This window comes from Monodon monoceros, unplaced genomic scaffold (assembly GCF_005190385.1).
Source record: "Monodon monoceros isolate NGI ecotype Baffin Bay Population unplaced genomic scaffold, NGI_Narwhal_1 Super_Scaffold_12, whole genome shotgun sequence".
In the NCBI taxonomy this organism is placed as follows: domain Eukaryota; kingdom Metazoa; phylum Chordata; class Mammalia; order Artiodactyla; family Monodontidae; genus Monodon; species Monodon monoceros.
In genome coordinates this window covers 113,311,621-113,331,755 of record NW_021703768.1, presented here as the reverse complement: position 1 = coordinate 113,331,755, position 20,135 = coordinate 113,311,621, and the positions used below count along the sequence as shown (strand labels likewise).

Genomic DNA, 20,135 nt, shown 5'->3' with positions numbered 1-20,135 from the left:
CCGGTAGGGATGGTGCAGTTGGATTCACAGGCCTCGGACCTGAGAATTCAGGTCAGTGCTTGGATTCACAAGCGCTGACCACTGAGCAGTGGTTGGGACCCCACTTCTACCACCAAAGGTCATCTTCCTCGTACAGTCTGATACTGGTTTCTCCATGTGAACAGACAAAACTAACCACATCACAAAACCACCACCTTGTGTGGTATTTACTGGGTTTCAAATGATCCTTGGGTCACTCATATGTGTGATCTGGGAGCGAGATAACTGAGTGGATGAGTGAGAGGGAAGTGCTCTTCCTTCCCAGGACTTCGTGGGAGCGGGGGGGGGCGGGGGGAGGGCTCTGTATACGGTAGTTGGAAGGGGGCTGGAGCTGTTTGGGGCTGGACTCTATTCCCTGCAGGCACCTGGAAACAATTCCACGTCGTTCCCACCACCTGTGCCCAGGAATCGAGATAGACAGCGTCCCACCACTTTTTAGGCTCCCTAATTCTCTAACTACCTCATCCCACTCTGTCCTCAGTTTAGGTTACGAGGCGGGCACTGGCTGCCTTGTCTTCAAAGAGTGGGTTTTACTGCTGCCTGGGGCATGACCTGCCCGAGACCTCAGCGTGACTTGATAAATTCAGATCCAGGACTCATTAAAGGGCTTTGGTGTTCTTGGATTAGAGGAGGAAGTTGAACTCCTTGGGTGAGGCTTGTTCAAGACGAGGCTCCGGAAGAGTCACTGGGAACGCCCTCCTCCACCTGAGTGGCACCAGCCCCCTTGCCACCCCAGCAAAGAAAAGGCACACAGACAACTGTGCCCCTTGTCCTATCAGAGTGCTTTCAGAAGGAAAAGCTTCCAGTTGGGGCACTGCTCTGAAAGGTCAAATCCAGGACAGTCAGGATGGGGCTTGCTAGCAACGCCTTCTTCCCTCCTGAAGCAGCCAATCACCAGGGTGGCCACAAGTGGCAGGGTGCCATGGCTCAGGCAAGCGTCCAGTGACTCTGGCATCTGTGAAGCCTTGGCATTAAACCCGCTTTGCGGCTGAAGATTTAATGACATGGAAAAATGGTCCTGAACTAGTAAATGGGAGGAGTGAGTTATAAAATACTGAGTAAAGTTGGATCCCATTTGGGGGATAAAAAAAGTTGGAAGAATATTAACAAGGTCATGAGATTACAGGTATTTTTATTTTGTTCTTTCTGTTTATTTGTATTTTCTATTTTTTCCTACAGTAAAAATGCATTGATTTTATGATAGGATTGTTTTAAAGTCACTTTTATCTGTTAAAAGGGGGATGTGGCCAGTATCTGAGCACAGCTTTAAGAACCAGACTTCTCTTCCCTGTCTTGGACATAACCCAAGTTCAGTGACTCTTTACCCAGGATATTTAATTATGCAAAATGTGTTGCTGCCCTTTTCCTTTAGTAAGAGAAGGCAAAACGCCAGAAAGCTGTGGATATAGGTGCTTTAGTGAAAAGCTCAAGCATGTGATTTAAAGCCAGCGTCCAGGGCTGGGCCTGGGCTCATTCTCATGAGCCTGATCCATCCTGCCCTTCCCTTGGCTCTAGGGTCTGGCCCCATCCATGCATCCTAGCCAGACTCTGATGCCCCAGGGCAGTCAACAGGGAGGTTGGCTAGACCTTCCTAATGAAGACAATCCTTTCTGAGAGAATTTGCAGTCACCACGACTGAAGCAAAATGGTCTCTTGTCTTCTAGAAAATTCAGTGACTCATCCCACTTTGTCTTCTGAGCTCTGCACACAACTAGTTTGGGGCTAGAGAAGGAGAAACAGGGGAGGAAAAGAAGGGGAGGAATTGAGGGGATATTGGAAGTTGATCATCCGTCTACTCAACGGTGTTTCTGAGTGGCCATTTGTGTTTCAGGCTTCGTGAGAACCACTAGTGATACAGAGGTGAAAACATAGTTACAGCTCTCCTGGGACCTTCGTGCTGGCTGGGGAGTGAGGAAAGTTGGCAGGCAGTTATAATGCAAGGGCATGTGGTAGGGACACAGCAGAGCCTACAGCAGGCACACATCCTCCTGGCTGAGACATCAGGGCAGGCTTCCTGGAGGAGGAGACCTCTACACCAAGGCTTGGACAACAAAGAGGAGTTGGTGAGGCCAAAAACAAGAGGAAGGCCTGAGCAGAGGGTGTCAGGCAAGGGCGGCATGCACAAAGACCCAGAGGCGAGAGTGAGGATGGTATGCTTAAGATGCTGGTGAGAACGAGGCTGTTAAGGACCGAAACATAACCTAGAGGGCAATGGGAAGCCATTGAGGACACTGGAGCAAGGGAGTCACTTGTTCAGATTTCTGTTTTTAGATCCCTTTGGCTGCAGTGACCTTTCTACAATGAGAACAGGAAAAGGAGAGGGTGAGGGAGGCAGGGATGGTATAGCAGAGGCTGTCCTCTAGAGCTCTGGGAGCCTGTCCTCAGACCTAGACTGAGTTCAGTAGGGAGGTGGGGAGATGCTGCCTGTGTAACAGGCTGTGGGTACCCTGGTTCAAGTCCTCAGTCTTGAGCCTGGGTTATTTAAATTGTACAGTGAAGCTAAACACGCGTCTCTTCAAGGGCTGTTGAAGCTACTGAATGGGAAACAAGATAGGTGAGCTCACTATAAACAGGTTAAGTTCTGTGTCGACCTCAGTTACTGAGCGTCCAGCTCACCATCAGCCACAGGTGGGCATTTCAGAAGGGCTTTTTGATGACAAGAAGGGTGGCAATTCTAGCCCAGAATTAACACAGATTAAACAGGAAACAAATGACAGAGGGATATTTCAGAAGGCCACACCATTTTCACCTCAAAGAACAAAGTTTTAAGCTTCAGGAGGGCACAAGTGGCTGGGAAGGAGGTGCACTGACCTTGCGCTCAGGGGCTGGTCGCCACGTGGTCCCCGCGGATCGCCTGCAGCGAGAGCTCGTACCCAAGGAACATGGCCGCGCTCATGGGGAAGCCCCGCACGGCATTGACCGTGATGCCTCTGAAAAACACCTTTGGCAGGAGGCGGCGTTATCACAGGGCACTGACCTGCACCTTCCGCAGGCCTGCCACCGAGGGCAGAGCCAGGGCCGGCGCTGCTGCCCACCCACGCAGCCCCCTGTCCCAGGCTGGACCCTACAGAGCCCAAAGGACGGGGAAGGTGGAGACCCTCCCCCCTCAGCACACACACACCCCAGCCACGCCCCCGCCCTCAGCCACGTCACTTCTGAAGGCGCGTTCCTTCGCAGGCCCGGTACGCATGCGCTACATACTATGCACCAACAGGTGAGTCCCGCGAACACCACATACACTCTGCTTAATTGTTGCGCTCTCTCGTGTGCATGCGCACACATGCTCGGTTCTTGGGACTCTGCAAGTCAGAGCTCCACACGCTTTGCAGTGGTAGAGCACCCGGCCATGACCAACAACTGTGACAGGTGCTTCACAGGACGTCCCCAGAGGGGCAGGGTAGGGGGAACTCAGGCCCTGCTCAAGGTGATACACCTGGAGTCCAGGTACAGTTTGCCAGTTAGTAGCTGTGTTACTTGGGAAAATAGCAAAGTCTCTAGAAGTCAATTTTCCCAACTGTCAAACGGGGGTAATAATACCATTGACCTCCTACAGTTTTTGAGGGAAGAGATGAGACGTTGCTTTTAAAGGCATTTTCACAGTGCCTGTTCAGCAGTAAAGCACTCCTTAACTGTTGACAATCACACCACCATCCTTATTATCAGTAGTCCACTTCATACAGAGTAAGCACTCCACTTCGCTCATTAGTATGAGTGCTGAGGGGTATTAGTACCAGTGGCCTAAACCCGGCCTTTAATACAAGAAGACTGTATTTGTCTTCACCCCTAGGGAATATGGTAAGATGCTTTCCTTCCACCCTGAATCTTCCTGCCTGGTGCTGGGTAGACACTGGTCTCTGTGATGTGGCTCCAGCCCTTGGGAAGTTGATAACCTACTAGGGAAGATAAGCCCCATTCAGGAGTAACTACAGCATAACCTAGAACATGATGAGAATAAATAAAGGCCTTGGTGAGGGGTGGAATGGGGAGGAGCTGTCATTAAATGTCTTCTCTGGGAAGAGATCACGTGTCTGAAGGCAAATCACTACCCAAGTGTGAATGACCCGAGAACTGTCAGGTGTAAGATGTAAACTTGTTTATTGATGCCTGTATAATTTACTGTTTACGGACTAGACCTGGTACTATAATTTTCAGAAGGTAGAAATCCCTTACATGTCCCCAGTTTTCTTAGTTGTTGAACACTGTGATGTCAGGGTAGGTGCAGGCCACTGTCATGGGCCAGGACATCAGGTGACAGACATCCCTTCAGGAGAGGTGCCTGCACCATGGCACTCGTGGCAGCCTGGGACATGCAGCTTTGTCAGGAAGGAGAGAGAAGGGCCTCAGTGTACCTTGGGGGGTGAGGGAGCCTTGGCCCCAGGGAAGGGAGCTTAAGATCCCCAGAGGTGAGCAAGTGGCCCAGCCTAACCCTGGAGCAATGCAGGAAGGCTCCTTGTAACATTAGGACTCCTAATGTCTAACCTTTATGGAATTCCACAGGCTCAGCCAGGGTGACTGAATAGCAGCAAGGAACTGGGTCAGCCTCTGAGAGGAAAATTCCATGCCGGGTGCACAGAGAGGCTCCCGTGTGCACCGGGGTTTGGCTCTGCAAGGCGAGGCAAGCCAGGCAGGACGCAGCTTGGAATGTGACCCTCATCTCCCATAGCACTGGGCCGTGCAGGAGCCGTGGGCCACTTCAGGCAGCCAGAGTTCATGAATGCATGAACGAACGAACTCCTTGATGTGAAAAAAAATGGTCTCTGGGGCTGAAAGCATCCTGGTGGTGGTTGCGGTAGTGGGGGATTCCTGGAGTGGAGGGAGGCCTTCAGATCCCCCGAGTGGCAGAACCAAAGAGTAACCAACACTGGTGCCTACTTACCCCTAGCTATGGCCTGCTCTGCTGTGAGGCCCAAAGATGGCAAAAATAGTGCAGAGCTACTGGCTATCACCTTGGCTTTTGGAACACAAAAACAGTAGACAGAGTCTTTCCTCATGAATCCTCAATGGATCCCCACTTCCCAAGGTCAAGTCCATACCCTTCCCTGGCCTGCCAGGACCCACATGCTCTCTCCTTGCACTGCTCTGAGCTGCCTCTTACACTTGACACTGTGGGCAGTATATTGGCCCGCTATTCATTCCTCCTAACAGGCCAGCTCTCTCTCACCACTGAGCCTCTTCTAGTCCCCTCTGCTGGAATCCTCCCCAGACTCGGCTATACCCTCTGGTAGCCCTGCCATGACCACCCCAAGTAGGATTATGGCCCGCTGTCTTCTGTGCCCTCAGTATCTCTGCCATCACAGCACTTCTCACACCATCCTCCAATCACCTATGACTTGTCTATCCCTTCATTAATAGTCCCAGTCAGAACTTCCCTGGTGGCGCAGTGGTTGAGAGTCTGCCTGCCGATGCAGGGGACATGGGTTCGTGCCCCGGTCTGGGAAGATCCCACATGCCGCAGAGCGGCTGGGCCCGTGAGCCATGGCCGATGAGCCTGCGCGTCCGGAGCCTGTGCTCCACAATGGGAGAGGCCACAACAGTGAGAGGCCCGCGTACCGCAAAAAAAAAAAAAAAAAAAAGTCCCAGTCAGAGTAGTGACAGCAGGGCTGTGTGTGGCCCACATCTGAATCCCCAGCATCTGCGTGGTGCTCGGCCTAGAGGATCCTCTATGAATCTTATTAAATGAATCAGTGGATGGATGGACAGGCAGACGAATGAAGGAGTCAATGAATGAATGAATGCATGAACGAACAAACTCCTTGATGTGAAAAAAAAAATGGTCTCTGGGCTGAAAGCATCCTGGTGGTAGTGGGGGATTCCTGGAGTAGAGGGAGGCCTTCAGATCCCCCAAGTGGCAGAACCAAAGAGTAACCAACACTGGTGCCTACTTACAAATGGTCCCCTCCATCTCTCCTTAGAGTCATCCAGTCTCATCCCACTGTCACAAATCCCCTCACAACAGTCACCTCTGTGGAGCCAGAGGACATCAAGTCACTCCTCCAGCCTCCTTATTGCAGATGACAGCTCTCCAAGTGTGAGCCATGGCTCATGTGGTTTAGGACGATCCTCGCAGCAGGCAGAGAATGGATCCAAGACTACCCCACCTTTCTTCCGTTCTGACTTGGGAATGCCCCAGAAGTCCATGGACTTACTAGTTCCCCTACCATAAAGACTGCTTTACTGGTAATCACTGAGTTACAAGGGGCTACTAAAATTGGGTACCATTGCCATTATTTCACTCCTTTCCAGTTCTTTACTATCACTGAGTTCTTCTTCCATAGGGAAGTGAGAATAGGTTGCAGCCTCAGTGAGCTGCAGTAAAACTGTTTGGGAATGCATACTCCACAAAGCCAGCACTCAAGCTCACTAGGATTGGAGCCATCCCTCGGCCTTGGGAAAAGATGCTCCACCTGCCGCAGCTGGGGATCTGACTGTGAGACCACCCAACTTTCCAGGGCTGTATAAGATTATTTTTTTAATCATGTTACTATGTATGTTTATATGCAAGCACATATACAAACATACATAAATATACATACACACATATATGCTTGCATAGGCTGTGAATATTTTGAAAATATATCACAAGAAACTTATAACAGTGATTGCCTTTGAGAGAAGACTGGCAGGGGGTCACAGGAGGGACATGTAGACAGTATATCCTCTTATACCTTTTGAAGCTTCCTATGTTCACATACTACAATTTTTTTTTTTTTTTTTTTTTTTTTTTTTTGGTACGCGGGCCCCTCACTTTGTGGCCTCTCCCGTTGCAAAGCACAGGCTCCGGACATGCAGGCTCAGCGGCCATGGCTCACGGGCCCAGCTGCTCCATGGCATGTGGGATCTTCCCGGACCAGGGCACGAACCCGCGTCCCCTGCATTGGCAGGCAGACTCTCAACCACTGCGCCACCAGGGAAGCCCTACATACTACACATTTTTTAAGCAACTAATAAAAAATAATTTCAGTCAATGATGTGGTTAATCAAGTTGAATATTGCTATCTCTGCTTAAAACCTGTCTCTGACTATAAACTTTGGGTCAGACACTTTTGAGGTTAAGAAATCAACCATCTGACCTCAGTTGTTTTCTAGGACTTTGCTTTTAACAGAAGACAGTAAATTTTTGGAGGAAATAATATCAGCAATATATTTTGCTTCTACAGGACTTTTTGGAAAAATGATACATTAATATTTGGGGAAATAGAAAAAAAATCTCAAATAAAACCTGAGCATCTCTTTTGAATCTCTCTTATGTGTCACTCTGTATTTGTTGGTTGAATCACAAACTGTGCTTCTGCTAAAAAAATACAAAAAACAATTGATTCAACATCTATTTATGATAAAAGTAATAAAGGCCATATGACAAGCCCACAGCTAACTTCTTAATCAATGGTGAAAAGCTGAAAGCATTTCCTCTAAGATCAGAAAGCATTTCCTCCAAGAAGATCCACTCTTGCCACTTTTATTTAGCATAGTATTGGGAGCCCTAGCCACAGCAATCAGAGAAGAAAAAGAAATAAAAGGAATCTGAATTAGAAAAGAAGAAGAAAAACTGTCACTGTTTGCAGATGACATGATACTATACATAGAAAATTCTAAAGATGCCCCCAAAAGACTACCAGAACTCTTCAATGAATTTAGTAAAGTTTCAGGATACAAAATTAATATACAGAAATTTGTTGCTAACAATGAACTATCAGAAAGAGAAATTAAGAAAATAGTCCCATTTACAACTGCATAAAAAATACCTAGGAATAAATCTAACTAAGGAGGTAAAAGGTACTTGGTAAACTATAAGACATCAATGAAAGACACTGAAGATGACACAAACAGTTGGAAAGATATACCATGCTCATGGATTGGAAGAATTAATATTATTAAAAAGACCATACTCCCCAAAGCAATCAACAGATGAAACGCAACCCCTATCAAAATATCAATGGCATTTTTCATGGAACTAGAACAAATAATTCTAAAATTTGGATGGAAAAACAAAAGACCTTGAATAGCCAAAACAATCTTAAGAACAAAGAACAAAGCTAGAGGTACCATGCTCCCTGATTTCAAACTATACTACAAAGCTACAGTAATCAAAACAGTATGATACTGGCACAAAAACAGACACATAGATCAATGGAACAGAATAGACGACCCAGAGATGAACCCATGCGTATATGGGCAATTGATCTATGACAAAGGAGGCAAGAATATACAATGGGGAAAATAAAGCCTCTTCAATAATGGTGTTGGAAAAACCGGACTACTTTCTCACACCCTATATAAATGCAAAGTGGATTAAAGACTTAAACTAAGACCTGAAACCATAAAACTTCTAGAAGAAAACATAGGCTGTACATTCTTTGACATCAATCTTAGCAATATTTTTTGAGATCAGTCTCCTCAGGTAAGGGAAACAAAAACAAAAATAAACAAATGGGACTATATCAAACTAAAAAGGTTTTTCACAGTGAAGGAAACTACCAGCAAAATGAAAACGCTGCCTACTGAATGACAGAAGATATTTGCAAATGATATATCTGATAAGGGGTTAATATCCAAAATATACAAAGAACTCATATAACTCAACATCAAAAAACCAAACAACCCAATTAAAAACTGGGCAGAGGACCTGCAAAGACATTTTTCCAAAGAAGACACACAGATGGCCAACATAAACATGAAAAGATGCTGAAAATCACTAATCATCAGGGAAATGCAAATCAAAACCACAATGAGATAGCACCTCACCCCAGTCAGAATGGCTATTATCAAAAAGACAAGAAATAACATGTGTTGGTGAGGATGTGGAGAAAAGGGAACACTTGCACACTGTTGGTGGGAATGTAAATTGGTGCAGCACTATGGAAAATAGTATGGAGGTTCCTCAAAAAAAATTAAAAATAGAACTACCATACAATCCAGCAATTCCACTCCTGGGTATTTACCTAAAGAAAATAAAAACACTAATTAGAAAAGATACATGCACTCCTATGTTCATTGCAGCATTATTTACAATAGCCGAGACTGAATTAAATATTGACATTTGTGAAAACATGGATGGACCTAGAAGGTATTATGCTAAGTGAAATAAGTCAGAGAAAGACAAATACTGTATGATTTCACTTATATGTGGAGTCTAAAAAACAAAACAAATGAACAAACATAACTAACCAGAAACAGAGTCATAGATACAGAGAACAAACAGGTTGTTGCCAAAGGGGAAGGATGTTGAGGAGGAGAGAAATAGGTGAGGGAAATTAACAGGTACAAACTTGCAGTTACAAACTAAATGAGTAATGGGTATGAAATGTACTGTGTGAGGAATATAGTCAATAATTATGTAATATCTTTGTATGGTGACAGACGGTAATTAGACTTATCATGGTGATCATTTTGAAATGCATAGGAACATCAAATCACTATGTTGTGTACCAGGAACTAACAAAGTGTTGTAGGTCAATTATACTTCTAAAACAAACAAATAGAGAAAAAGAGATCAGATTTGTGGTTACCAGAAGTGAGGGGTGGTGGGAGGGCATGTACAACATGTAATGTACAACATGATAAATATAATGAACACTGCTGTACATTATGTATGAAAGTGGTTAAGAGAGTAGATCCTGAGTTCTCATCACAAGGAAAAAAGTATTTTTCTATTTCTTTAAGTTGTATCTATATGAGGTGATAGATGTTCACTAAATTTATTGTGGTCATCATTTCATGATATATGTAAGTCAAATCATTATGCTGTACACCTTAAACATCTACAGTGCTGTATGTCCATTATATCTCAATAAAACTGGAAAAGAAAAAAAAACAACTGAGGTGAGAATTCTAGGAACATGGCAGAGTAGAAAATACCAGGACTCTGTCTCCTCACCTAGATAACTATTACACAGACAGAATTTGTCTGATGTAACTACTTTAGAACTCTGGAGTTTACTGAAGGCTTCCAACTTCCAGGAGAGGGTTTGGGCAGTGGTTAATTTCAGTCAATGTCAGCATTTAGCACAGTAGCAGCTACCCATCCCCCATCCCAAGCCCTTTGGCAGGCATCTATGCACATGTTCCTGGAGTAACCTGCACACAGCTTGTGGGAACCAGGGTGGGCAATGAGAACCTTGTCCTCCAAATACTGGACATCTGTGTTCTGGTCACTGATTGCTCTTTCTGATCATGAGGTGCAAAGAGGAGGGCAGTCATTCTTGTTTAACCTCCCCCTCCATCTTGCAACCCCCTTGTTCACTGGCTGAAGTGACTTCCAGGGAATTTAAAGGGATGGTGCCCCTTTCCCTTCCCTTCATTTCTCTCTTTTTCCTCTTTTGGGAGTCACACATTAAAGACTAGGACATTCAAAAGTGACTGCATGTATGAGGAAAATTAGAAAGTGACTGCGCATGCCCAGGGAAAGGCACAGGCTCAGAAAAACACTGAGAAAACCTTAAGTTTACACCTCAGATTGATCATTGGCACAGAGATAGTCTACAGCAATCAAAAATAATAACAAAACCCACCACACCCTGGGGAAGAGGGAGAATTGGATTTCTAGAGTTACCACATTATTAGATTCAAATGTCTAGTTTCCAATAAAAAATCACAAGGCATATAAGAAACAGGAAAGTGTGGTCCACTCAAAGAAAAAAAATCAAAATAAAATGTCCCTGAAAAAGACCTGATAGCATATCTACTTGACAAAGACTTTAAAATATCCTTCTTGAAGATGCTTGAAGAACTAAAGAAAGATGTGAAGAGAGTCAAGAAAATGATATGTGAACAAAATAGAAATATCAATAAAGAAATAGAAAACCCAGAGAGAAAGCAAACAAATTCTGGAGCTGAAAAGCACTGAATGAATGAATGAATAACTGAAATGAAAAATTTACTAGAATGATTCAAAGGTTTATTTGAACAGGCAGAGGAAAGAATCAGCAAACTTAAAGATAGGACAAGAAAAATTATTGGGTCTGAGAGACAGAAAGAAATAACATTGAAGAAAAGTAAACAGAGTCTAAGGGACTTGTGGGAAACTATCAAACAGAGCAACATATTCATTGTGGGAGTCCAAGGAGAAGAGAGAGAGAGAGACAGAGAGAGACAGAGAGAGACAGAGAGAGACAGAGACAGAGAGAGAGACAGAGAGAATATATGAAGTAATAGGGCCAAAAACTTCCCAAATATGATGAAAGACATGAATATAAACATCAAAGAAGCTCAATGAACTCCAAGCAAGGTGAATTCAAAGAGACCTACAAGAAGACACATTATAATAAACTTTTGAAAGGCAAAGAGAGAATCTTGAAAGCAGATAAAAAGTATCCTCTATAAGACTTTCAGCAGATTACTCTTCAGAAACTTTAGCAGCCAGAAGGCAATGGGTGAATATATCGAAAGTTCTGAAAGAAAAAGAACAAAACTGTCAAGAAACGATTCTATATCCAGAAAAACTATCCTTCAAGAGTGAGAGAGAAATCAAGACATTCCCAGATAAACAAAAGCTGAAGGAGTTCATTACCACTAGATCTACCCGTAAGAAATTCTCAAGAGAGCCCTGCAGGCTGAAATAAAATCACTAGACAGTAACGTGCAGCTGTATGAAGAGATACTGTAAAAATCTCACAAAAGGTAAATACATGGGGAGAGTGACACTAGCATCATGGCAGCCCCAAATGTCCCTTATTTTGTCCTCAGTTCAACAACAAAAATTCAGCATCCATCCATGAACAAAAGTGCCTCTGTGGGAGTTGTGGGATCCAGCACCATATACCAAGGGGCCCAAGAGGAGTCTTTCCCGCCTGTGCATCAGCTAATAGGCAGACAGACCTCAGTACTGGCAGTGAAACCTGCAGTAGCCTGTGGATTGGCTCCAGCCACTCTTGGCTGTAGTCCAGGAGCAGCTGGAGAACACTGACTTGGGAGGTCACACACAGATGAGAGAGCCTTTGTGGAAGTCCAGGTTTCCAGAGGACAAGCTCTGGCACTCCATTGGAGCAAAAAAACAGAAGTTTGGACACACTGGAGTGGCAGTTAGTAAGGATTGGAGGGCTTGGGATGAGGCGGTCACGTGAGATAAGGCCCATAGGTCAGTAGTAACATTAACGCTAATAAAACTACTAATACTAATGCTAATGATAAACAGATGACTCTTTCTAAATGTTCTCTATGTGTTATACATTAAACTGAGCACTTTTTATATGCCTAATTTAATTTAACCTACAAATATCTCTGCTGCTCATGGTAGGGGTGATTATCATTGGAGAAATTGAGGCCCAGAGAGGGGAAGCTTGCCTGGATTCCCCCAGTTCACAAGTAGCCAGGCCTGGCTTTGCACTTAAGTCTGCTGACTAAGAGGCATGCCAAGAAAGCCAGGGGCCCATTCAAGGAAGAACAAGCATGAGGGTACTAGGGGGTATAGTGGGAGGCAAGAAAGATGGGGATGTTTATAACTTTGGACACTAGATGTGGAAACCTGATCTTCATTCTGAGATAGTTTAGAGGCAAGTAGAGGCTTGGGGTTAGGATAAGCCCTTTAGGTTCAGGAGAAGGAAGACAAGGCCAGGCTGGAGGCTGCCTCAGTAGCCGAGACCGGAGGTGATGGGGTCTGGACTTGTGTGGGGTGGAAAGCAGAAGACAGATCAGGGAATTGGAACCTGCAAGATGTGATCATTGAGGTGGTTCTGGGAATTCCCACTTATAGGAGGGGTGAGGCTGAGGTGCTAAGCAGGGAGTGAGGAAGGAGCTCCTAGCCTTTCTGGATGAGGAGGCCAGCTTTGGTAACACAGATGTGGGTCCAGACCCCGGCTCTGCCACATACCAGCTGTGTGACCTCAGGTAGGTTACCGGTCCTCTCTGAACCCATCAGCTGGGTGCACACCCACTTCTTCCTCCAGGCCGGGGCAAGGACTGGATGAAACAAGTGCTTCATAATTTAACAGCCAGCACCTCGGTTTCCTGATTCCCTTCTCTGTAGTCTCACATCTTCCAAAATCTCTGACCCTACCTTCCAGGGACTGACACTGACCCTTGCATGACTGCTGTGGGGCTTACTTTAAGACCTTCCTTCTGGTAACTCTGGGAGATACAGTCCAGGACACCTTTGTATTTGTTTATATAAACCCCGTCAGCTTGCAGTCGACTCTTCACGACATCCATAGGAGTTGCTGTCCCCCAAGAAATTGCTCCTGTTAAGAGAGAGACAAATAGGTATCAGGGGCTGGCTGGTTGGGGTCTGGAGGGGACCCGGCTCCCTGCAGATTTCCACCATTCAGAGGCTTAATATGCTGCTGGGGGACGTGGAAGGAGCTCAAGGTCAGGACCTATGAAGGGGGTTCTTGATCCTCCCTCGCCACTTGCTGTGGGACTTTGCAGAAGTCTCCTGCCTGCCACCTCTAGGCCTTGACTTGTCTTCTGTAAAATGGGCCAGCAGCACCTATCTTCATGGGGTTGCTATGAGGACAAATAACCTGATGCATGTGAAGCATTTAGCACAGTGAAGCTAGTGCTTCCTAAGCAGAAGGATTTATTAGCAGCTTTTATTGGAGGAACAGGAACAGGCCCCATAGTACTTTCCGGGCACAGGGGAGGGAGACCAGGGTGAGGCCTGAGGCTGAAGGCTGGCAGCTCCCCAGAGGCAGGATTTACTCTGAACATGAAGAAGACGCTAAACAAACACTTTCACATAGCCTGCTTGCCAAGGAAGGGTCAGCTTAGGGATTGCAGAGAAGAGCAGGGTCAGGTCTTTAAAAAGCTCTTATCTTTTCCAGTGATGTGGAATAGAAGCCTTAGGACCATGTGCCACTGGGTCATCTTCTTTGGATAAGTTCAGGTGTCCTGGTTTGAGTACTTTGTGACTTTAACGGACTCTAAGAAAACAACGCCAGGTTATTGTATAAACAGAGAAATTGGCACATTCTTTGATGGGGAGAGAAAAACAAACCGATGTCAAAGTCCAAGGCAGCTGGTTTGCAAGGTTTTGTAACTGCTGCCCAGCGGCTCCCAAAAGAGGCCTTAGCCTGTCCCCAGCCCCCTGCCCATCCCAGCCTCCTGCCCTTGGTCCTCTGGGAGCCCTCTGGACCTCTCGTCCCTCCTGCCTTCTTCCAGGATAAATGGGGCCGCTTTCCCTGGAGTCAGCCCAGGTGCTGCCCTGGCACACTCCCCTGTTCTCAGCCCATGGGCGAGGGTATTACAAAACCAGGTTTGACTGCCAGGCCACACGCATCTGCTCTCACCAGAAATGAGAGCAGTCGGGGCCTGTTTGCCTTCTCAGTCAAGAAGTACTTATTGAGCACTTACTGGGAGCTGGCACAGGCCAGGCCTCAGGCACAAGGCGGGGAATGGGAACACTGGGGTCTGGTGGCTAAGATGTGGGCTCTGTTATGTGTTTCCTGAGTTTCAAGCACAGCTGATTAGATAATGAGGAGGAGGGATGACAATTTTCTTCTGTCCGGTGGATCTTTCCCATCAGCATCAAACATACCATGTTATCTGCCTTTTTTTAAAAAATTTTTATTGGAGTTTGGTTGCTTTACAATGTTGTGTTAGCCTCCACTGCAGAACAAAATGAATCAGCCATACACATACAGACATCCCCTCCCTTCTGGACTTCCCTCCCATTTAGGTTACCACCGTGCATCAGATAGAGTTCCCTGTGCTATACAGTATGTTCCCATCAGTTATCCGCCTTCTTGAGAAGCAATCCTCTCTTGACTTCCGTACCCCTCTCTGACTATAGCTGTGTTTCTCTCTTTCCTGATACAGCACATTCAAATCTCTCAGAAGTGTTTTTTGTCCTTGGGTTCTCCAATTTCTTTCATCCCATTCTCTCTTGATCCCACTTCCATCAGGTTTTCACACCCTTCTCTTTATCAAAATGGGTCTTGTCAAAGTCCCTGGTGACCTATGCATCGCTAAATCCAAGCAGTGGGAATAGCAAGTGCAAAGGCCCTGTGGTGGGGAGAGAGCCAGGCACGGTCAAGTTGCAGGAAAGAGACCAGCATGGCTGGAGCAGAGCAAAGTAAGGGGACGGTAGCAAAAAAATGAGTGCGGAAGGGTAACAGGCAGCTGGAATGCTGATGGTCTTGAAACCATTGCAAGGTCATTGACTTTTACCCAAGGTGAAATGGGGATGCAGCGTGGGTTCTGAGTAAGGAGGTTAAGTCCAGTCCATGGTCACAAAATGACTAAGTGTGGATTTGAACTTGGATCTTTCTGACTGCAGAGTCCCTACTATACTGTCTACATTAGCTGTGTGACCTTGAGTTGGTCACGCTGAACCTGTTTTCTCACCTGAAAAATGGGGAGACTGATTCCTACCTTCTGGGGCTAATAAAAATTTCACATTGGAAAGGTTTGCAGGGTGCCAGTATTCAAAAAAGGTGAGCCATGATAACAGATTTTCTTTTCAAAGCTCAGTGATACCTGACACAGAGTAAGTGCTCAAAATATACCTTCCAGCTGAAAGTTGTAAGAGTCCAAATAGGGACTCAGAGAAAAGGGGATGGGAGAAAGAGGGGGGACCATTCCCCATTCCTAGCCATTCATCTGCCTGGCTAGGTCTGGCCATAGCAGGTGCTTAACAGAGAATTGTTGGATGAGTGGCTGGATGAACCCTGCCCTTCCCCAGGGCTGAGAAGGGTATGGTAGGCTCCCCAGCTGTCTTGCTGCCATGGTCAGCATGGGGGCAGGGATCAGCCATGCCCCCCTTACCTGCCATGCCTCCCGCCAGCCACACAGCACAGGGGCTGGGGCCTGTGTGGGCCTCGGGCGTAATCCAGTCACTCAGGAACACATAAGGGATGAAGTAGAGGCAGTAGCCCGGGACGTCCCGCAGCAGCATGGCACTGGCGCCCCGGTACAGCCCTGCCAGGCCTTCAGTCCGCACGATGGTTATGATGCAATGCACAGGCCCCTGGTAGGCTGGCTGTTCCCCAAGAGCTGCCACCCTGGGCTTCAAAGCGAGGTTGGCTGCAAAGACAGGGCAAAAAGATAGCAAGTGACCTGGGGGCAAGAGAATGACCACTGTCTGGCACTGGAGTCAGCCCAGCCCATTGACAGTTCCTGCTCACGTCACCAATTGATTTTTACCGAAACTTCTGACCGTCTTGGCAACTCAAATGGGGATTCTGAAGTCCCAACAAGGAGCTCCTGCCAGCATGTGCAGCCAGACTGGACAAAATCCCAGCCAGGTGATAAAGCACCTGTTGCCTTAGGATGCCCAGAGGTTCTCGGTCAACCATCACTATGTCTTTTTGAGTAGATGTGACTGCACGATGCCTTGGATCAAATATGCTGAGGCATACCAAGCTCCTTCCTGAAGCAGAGGCTGGAAAATCCAACATACTCTGTGTGTGTGTGTGTGTGTGTGTGTGTGTGTGTGTGCGCGCACGCTCGTGCCTAGTGTGGTAAAAAGTGTATGAGATTTGGACCCAGACCATCCTGGTTCCAAATCCAGGCCCTGCTTACCAACTTTCTGACCTTGGTAGGCACCTTTTTAGCCTCTGTTTCCTTACCTTTGAAAAGGGGACAGGCCAATACTGTATTGTATACTTGAAAGTTGCTAACAGAGCAGATCTTAAACATTCTCACCACATACACACACAAAATGGTAACTCTGTGAGGTGATGGATGTGTAAACTGACCTTATCTTGGTAATCATTTCACTATACATACGTGTACCAAATGATCACATTGTGCGCCCTAAACTTACACAAGGCTATATGTCAGCTGTATCTCAATAAAGTTGGAAAATTGTATCTTTTAAATAAAAAAGAGAACAGGCTGTTGTGAGTATAAACAAGGTAATACCTATAAAGAGCTCAGCATGGTGCTAGGAACATTGTAGGGGCGCAATGTTATCACCAGATTATTACTGAGACCAAGTTGACTGGTGTGAGTTGGGTGCAGGATGCACTGGCTGGAGGGCTGGACATGTTCTCACTGACTCTCTCCAGCCCTGGCCAGGCTGTGCCCTGAAACAGCTGTAGGGCAGTACTGGTGCCATTGGCCCTCAAAGTCCAGGGGCACAGGGTGCTGTCTCCTTAGCTGACCTCTGGGGTCTCTGCTGGCAGATCATCAGTTGTTATATCAGTAGCTTCTTTACAGGATGTGTGTAGACAGCAAGTAGTGACTCTGTCTGCTTCTCTAATTCTTCCATCGGGCTTCTTCCATCTCCCTGCCTCATGCCTGTCTACTCTGCTACGGACCTTTTATTTATTTTTATTTATTTATTTTTTTTTGCGGTACGCAGGCCTCTCACTGCTGCGGCCTCTCCCGTTGCGGAGCACAGGCTCCGGACGCACAGGCTCAGCGGCCATGGCTCACGGGCCCAGCCGCTCCGCGGCATGTGGGATCCTCCCGGACCGGGACACGAACCCGTGTCCCCTGCATCAGCAGGCGGAATCTCAACCATTGCGCCACCAGGGAGGCCCCCGCTACGGACCTTTTAGCACAGCTTTGACTCACGGCCAGAGAGACCTCCTAGTCCCAGTGCAGATAAAGCGGACTCATGTTCTCAACTTTCCCTTCTTGAAGAACTAACATGACATGGCCAGGACAGAAACAGAATGAAGCTTGCCTGTGACCACATGCGTATTTTGCCACCTGGGTTTAATTCCCTGTAAGCACCCTCTCAATGGGGTTTTACACATGCTGGTTAAGAGACAGATCACTTTTGTTATATAGGTGAACATCCAAGCCCCCTACATAGCCCCATCTTTATCAAATGAAGATTAGGAAAAAATACTCAGCTTCATGATGCCACAGTCCAAACCGGAGATTTAGGAGTAAAGTACAACCTGTCCTTTTCACTCAACCCAGAAGTAGACGAGGTCCAGGGGGAGGTTCCTATTTGCCTGGAAAGTATGCTTGAACAAACTAATCCCGTATTTTCTTTCTATGTTGGGGGAACAGAGGCATCCTGGCCACGTACATTAGGCCAACTACAGCGTGGGCAGGAGGCTGAGTCTCATTCTATAGTCTATAGCAGGGAGTGAGCAGGAGTGGTGGCCAATTTTAGGGGCACAGGGCCCTCTGAGCTCAGAGCAAGATCAGACACTGTGGTCTTTGAGAATCCACTGAGAGGTCACTGAACACCCCTTTCTCTCCCAAATCCACTATGATACCACCAGGGTCATCCTGGGAAATTTTGACATTAGCCCACATAGATGTTAATTGTCCCAACGTATAAACTTTGCCTGGGCCATGCTCATGTCGAAGTAACAGTGATCTGTCCCAGGAGTCAAGGTTTTCATGAATCAACTGTGGGTATGATGTAGCTTTCAGAAGTTACTGATTGAAAGAGAATGTCCTGATAACATTCTGCTTGTGTGGGGGACAGATGTTGAAAAAAAAACTTGTCCAACCTCCAACTGACTTTGTCAACAAAAAACCTGTACTTTTTTCCCTTTCTTTTCAGGATAATCAATAAGGAAATTCTCTCACATTCTCCCAGGGTTGTAACATAAGTGATCTAGCTTTTATTGCTTGAAAATGATCCATTTACCATTATTACAGCAATAGAATTGTCATGGTGACCTGGAGTACTGACACGAGTCTGAACTGGTGGCCAAGGCCTTCTGGACACAAGTTGATACTGTGAAGCCCTTGGAACTCCTTCCAGCTCCCTCAACCCCAATATTTTTAAAGAAACTTCTTATTTGGAAATAATTTCAAATTTGAAAAAAAAAAAAAAGTACAAAAAAGGAAAACTGTACACAGAACACCTTTACCCAGATTCACCTATTGTTAACATTTTACCTTATTTGTTTTATGGTTTGTATGCTCTCTCCCTCCCTCCCCCTCTTCTCCCACTCCGCCCCCCTACTTTTCACTCAAACACGTGTGTGCAATTAAACTGAACAGATGCCTTTGTCCCAGTGCCTAAACTTTGCCTGGGCCATGCTCATCTCCAGGTAACAGTGACCTGACTTGGAGTCAGGGTTTTCACGAATCAGCTGTGGGTACAATGTGGCTTTCAGGAGTTACTGATAGAAGGAGAGAATCTGATAAAATTGGAAAAACACTTGGCCAAACGAGAACCGGCCTTGACATCAAGACCCAAACCAGAACCAAATCTGTACTTTCATTTTTTTCTCCCAAAATAAGCAATAAGGAAATTCTTTTGCACACACATGCATACATAATTTTATTCTCTGACGCATTTCAGGGTGAGTTACATACAAAATGGTCTTTTACGCCTAAATACTTCAGTCTGTGTTTCCTAAGACTCGGGATACCATTCTACATACTGTGGGACAACAGCCGGGTTCATAATCTACATGGACAATACTTGTATCTAATGTACTGTCTATGCTCATACCTTCCTGTGATCTCATGCTGACCTTTAGAGTGTTCCTCCCCAACCCCCAGGACAGGATCCAGTCTATCATGTATTATATTTAGTTGTCAGGTCTCTTTAGCTTCCTTTCATTTGGAGCATTTCCACAGCCTTTCTTGGGTGTTTTTTTTTATGACACTGCCATTTTTCAAGACTACACCACCCCCTTTCTTGTTAACAGAACTTTCCTTATCTGAGGCTTGTTTGATGTGTCCTTGTTATTACATTGAGATGATGCATTCTTGGCTGGACTTCTTCCCTGTTCTTAAGTCTCACCTTTTTTCCCATGAAGACCAATCACTCTTAATAGCCCTTGTCTTCTCCTCTGGCCTCCTCTGCCTGTCGTTATTAGTTTGTTTTTTAACTGAGGTATAATTTACATTCCATAAAAGGTGTAGCTTGTAAGTGCACAGTTGGTGAGTTTTGACCATGGCATGCACCAGACACCATATCCTACTGAGAAAATGACGTCTTAGACTTGAAATAAACTGTTTTGGTTACTCAGGCAGAGCAAAGAAGCCTACCTAGCCTCTCCTGCTTTTCAAGGCAAAAGGATTCTGTGACATCAATGACGTGTCACTCAATGAGAAGCAAATCTCTTTCGGGTGACAGTTGTTATGGGCCCACCTACTTTAGCAATAGTGGTATGGACAATTCATAAGGGACCACAAGGCAGAAGACCGCTGGGATTCTGATCAGTTGCTCAGACCACAAGATGCTCTGTGGCTCAGCTGGGGAAGGAGTTGCCCAGGAGCCTTGGCAGCTAGACTTA

At 46.1% G+C, this 20,135-nt stretch overlaps 1 protein-coding gene across 4 annotated transcripts in view; it reads right to left on the bottom strand.

Annotated features, from left to right (window-relative positions):
• Positions 1–20,135, bottom strand: part of SLC25A48 (solute carrier family 25 member 48) — a 42,582-nt gene that overhangs the window by 693 nt on the left and 21,754 nt on the right. For 2 of the 4 annotated variants that reach the window (XM_029216264.1, XM_029216266.1), the window contains 3 exons: positions 15,736–15,993; positions 13,078–13,211; positions 2,851–2,980 (listed from right to left, as the gene is read on the bottom strand). In XM_029216264.1, coding sequence (XP_029072097.1) covers positions 2,858–2,980; positions 13,078–13,211; positions 15,736–15,993 — 515 coding nt within the window. In that variant the 3' untranslated portion in view covers positions 2,851–2,857. Of the gene's footprint in view, positions 1–2,850; positions 2,981–8,896; positions 8,979–13,051; positions 13,212–15,735; positions 15,994–20,135 lie in introns of those variants that run through there. The other 2 variants (XM_029216267.1, XM_029216268.1) reach the window with 2 other exon arrangements.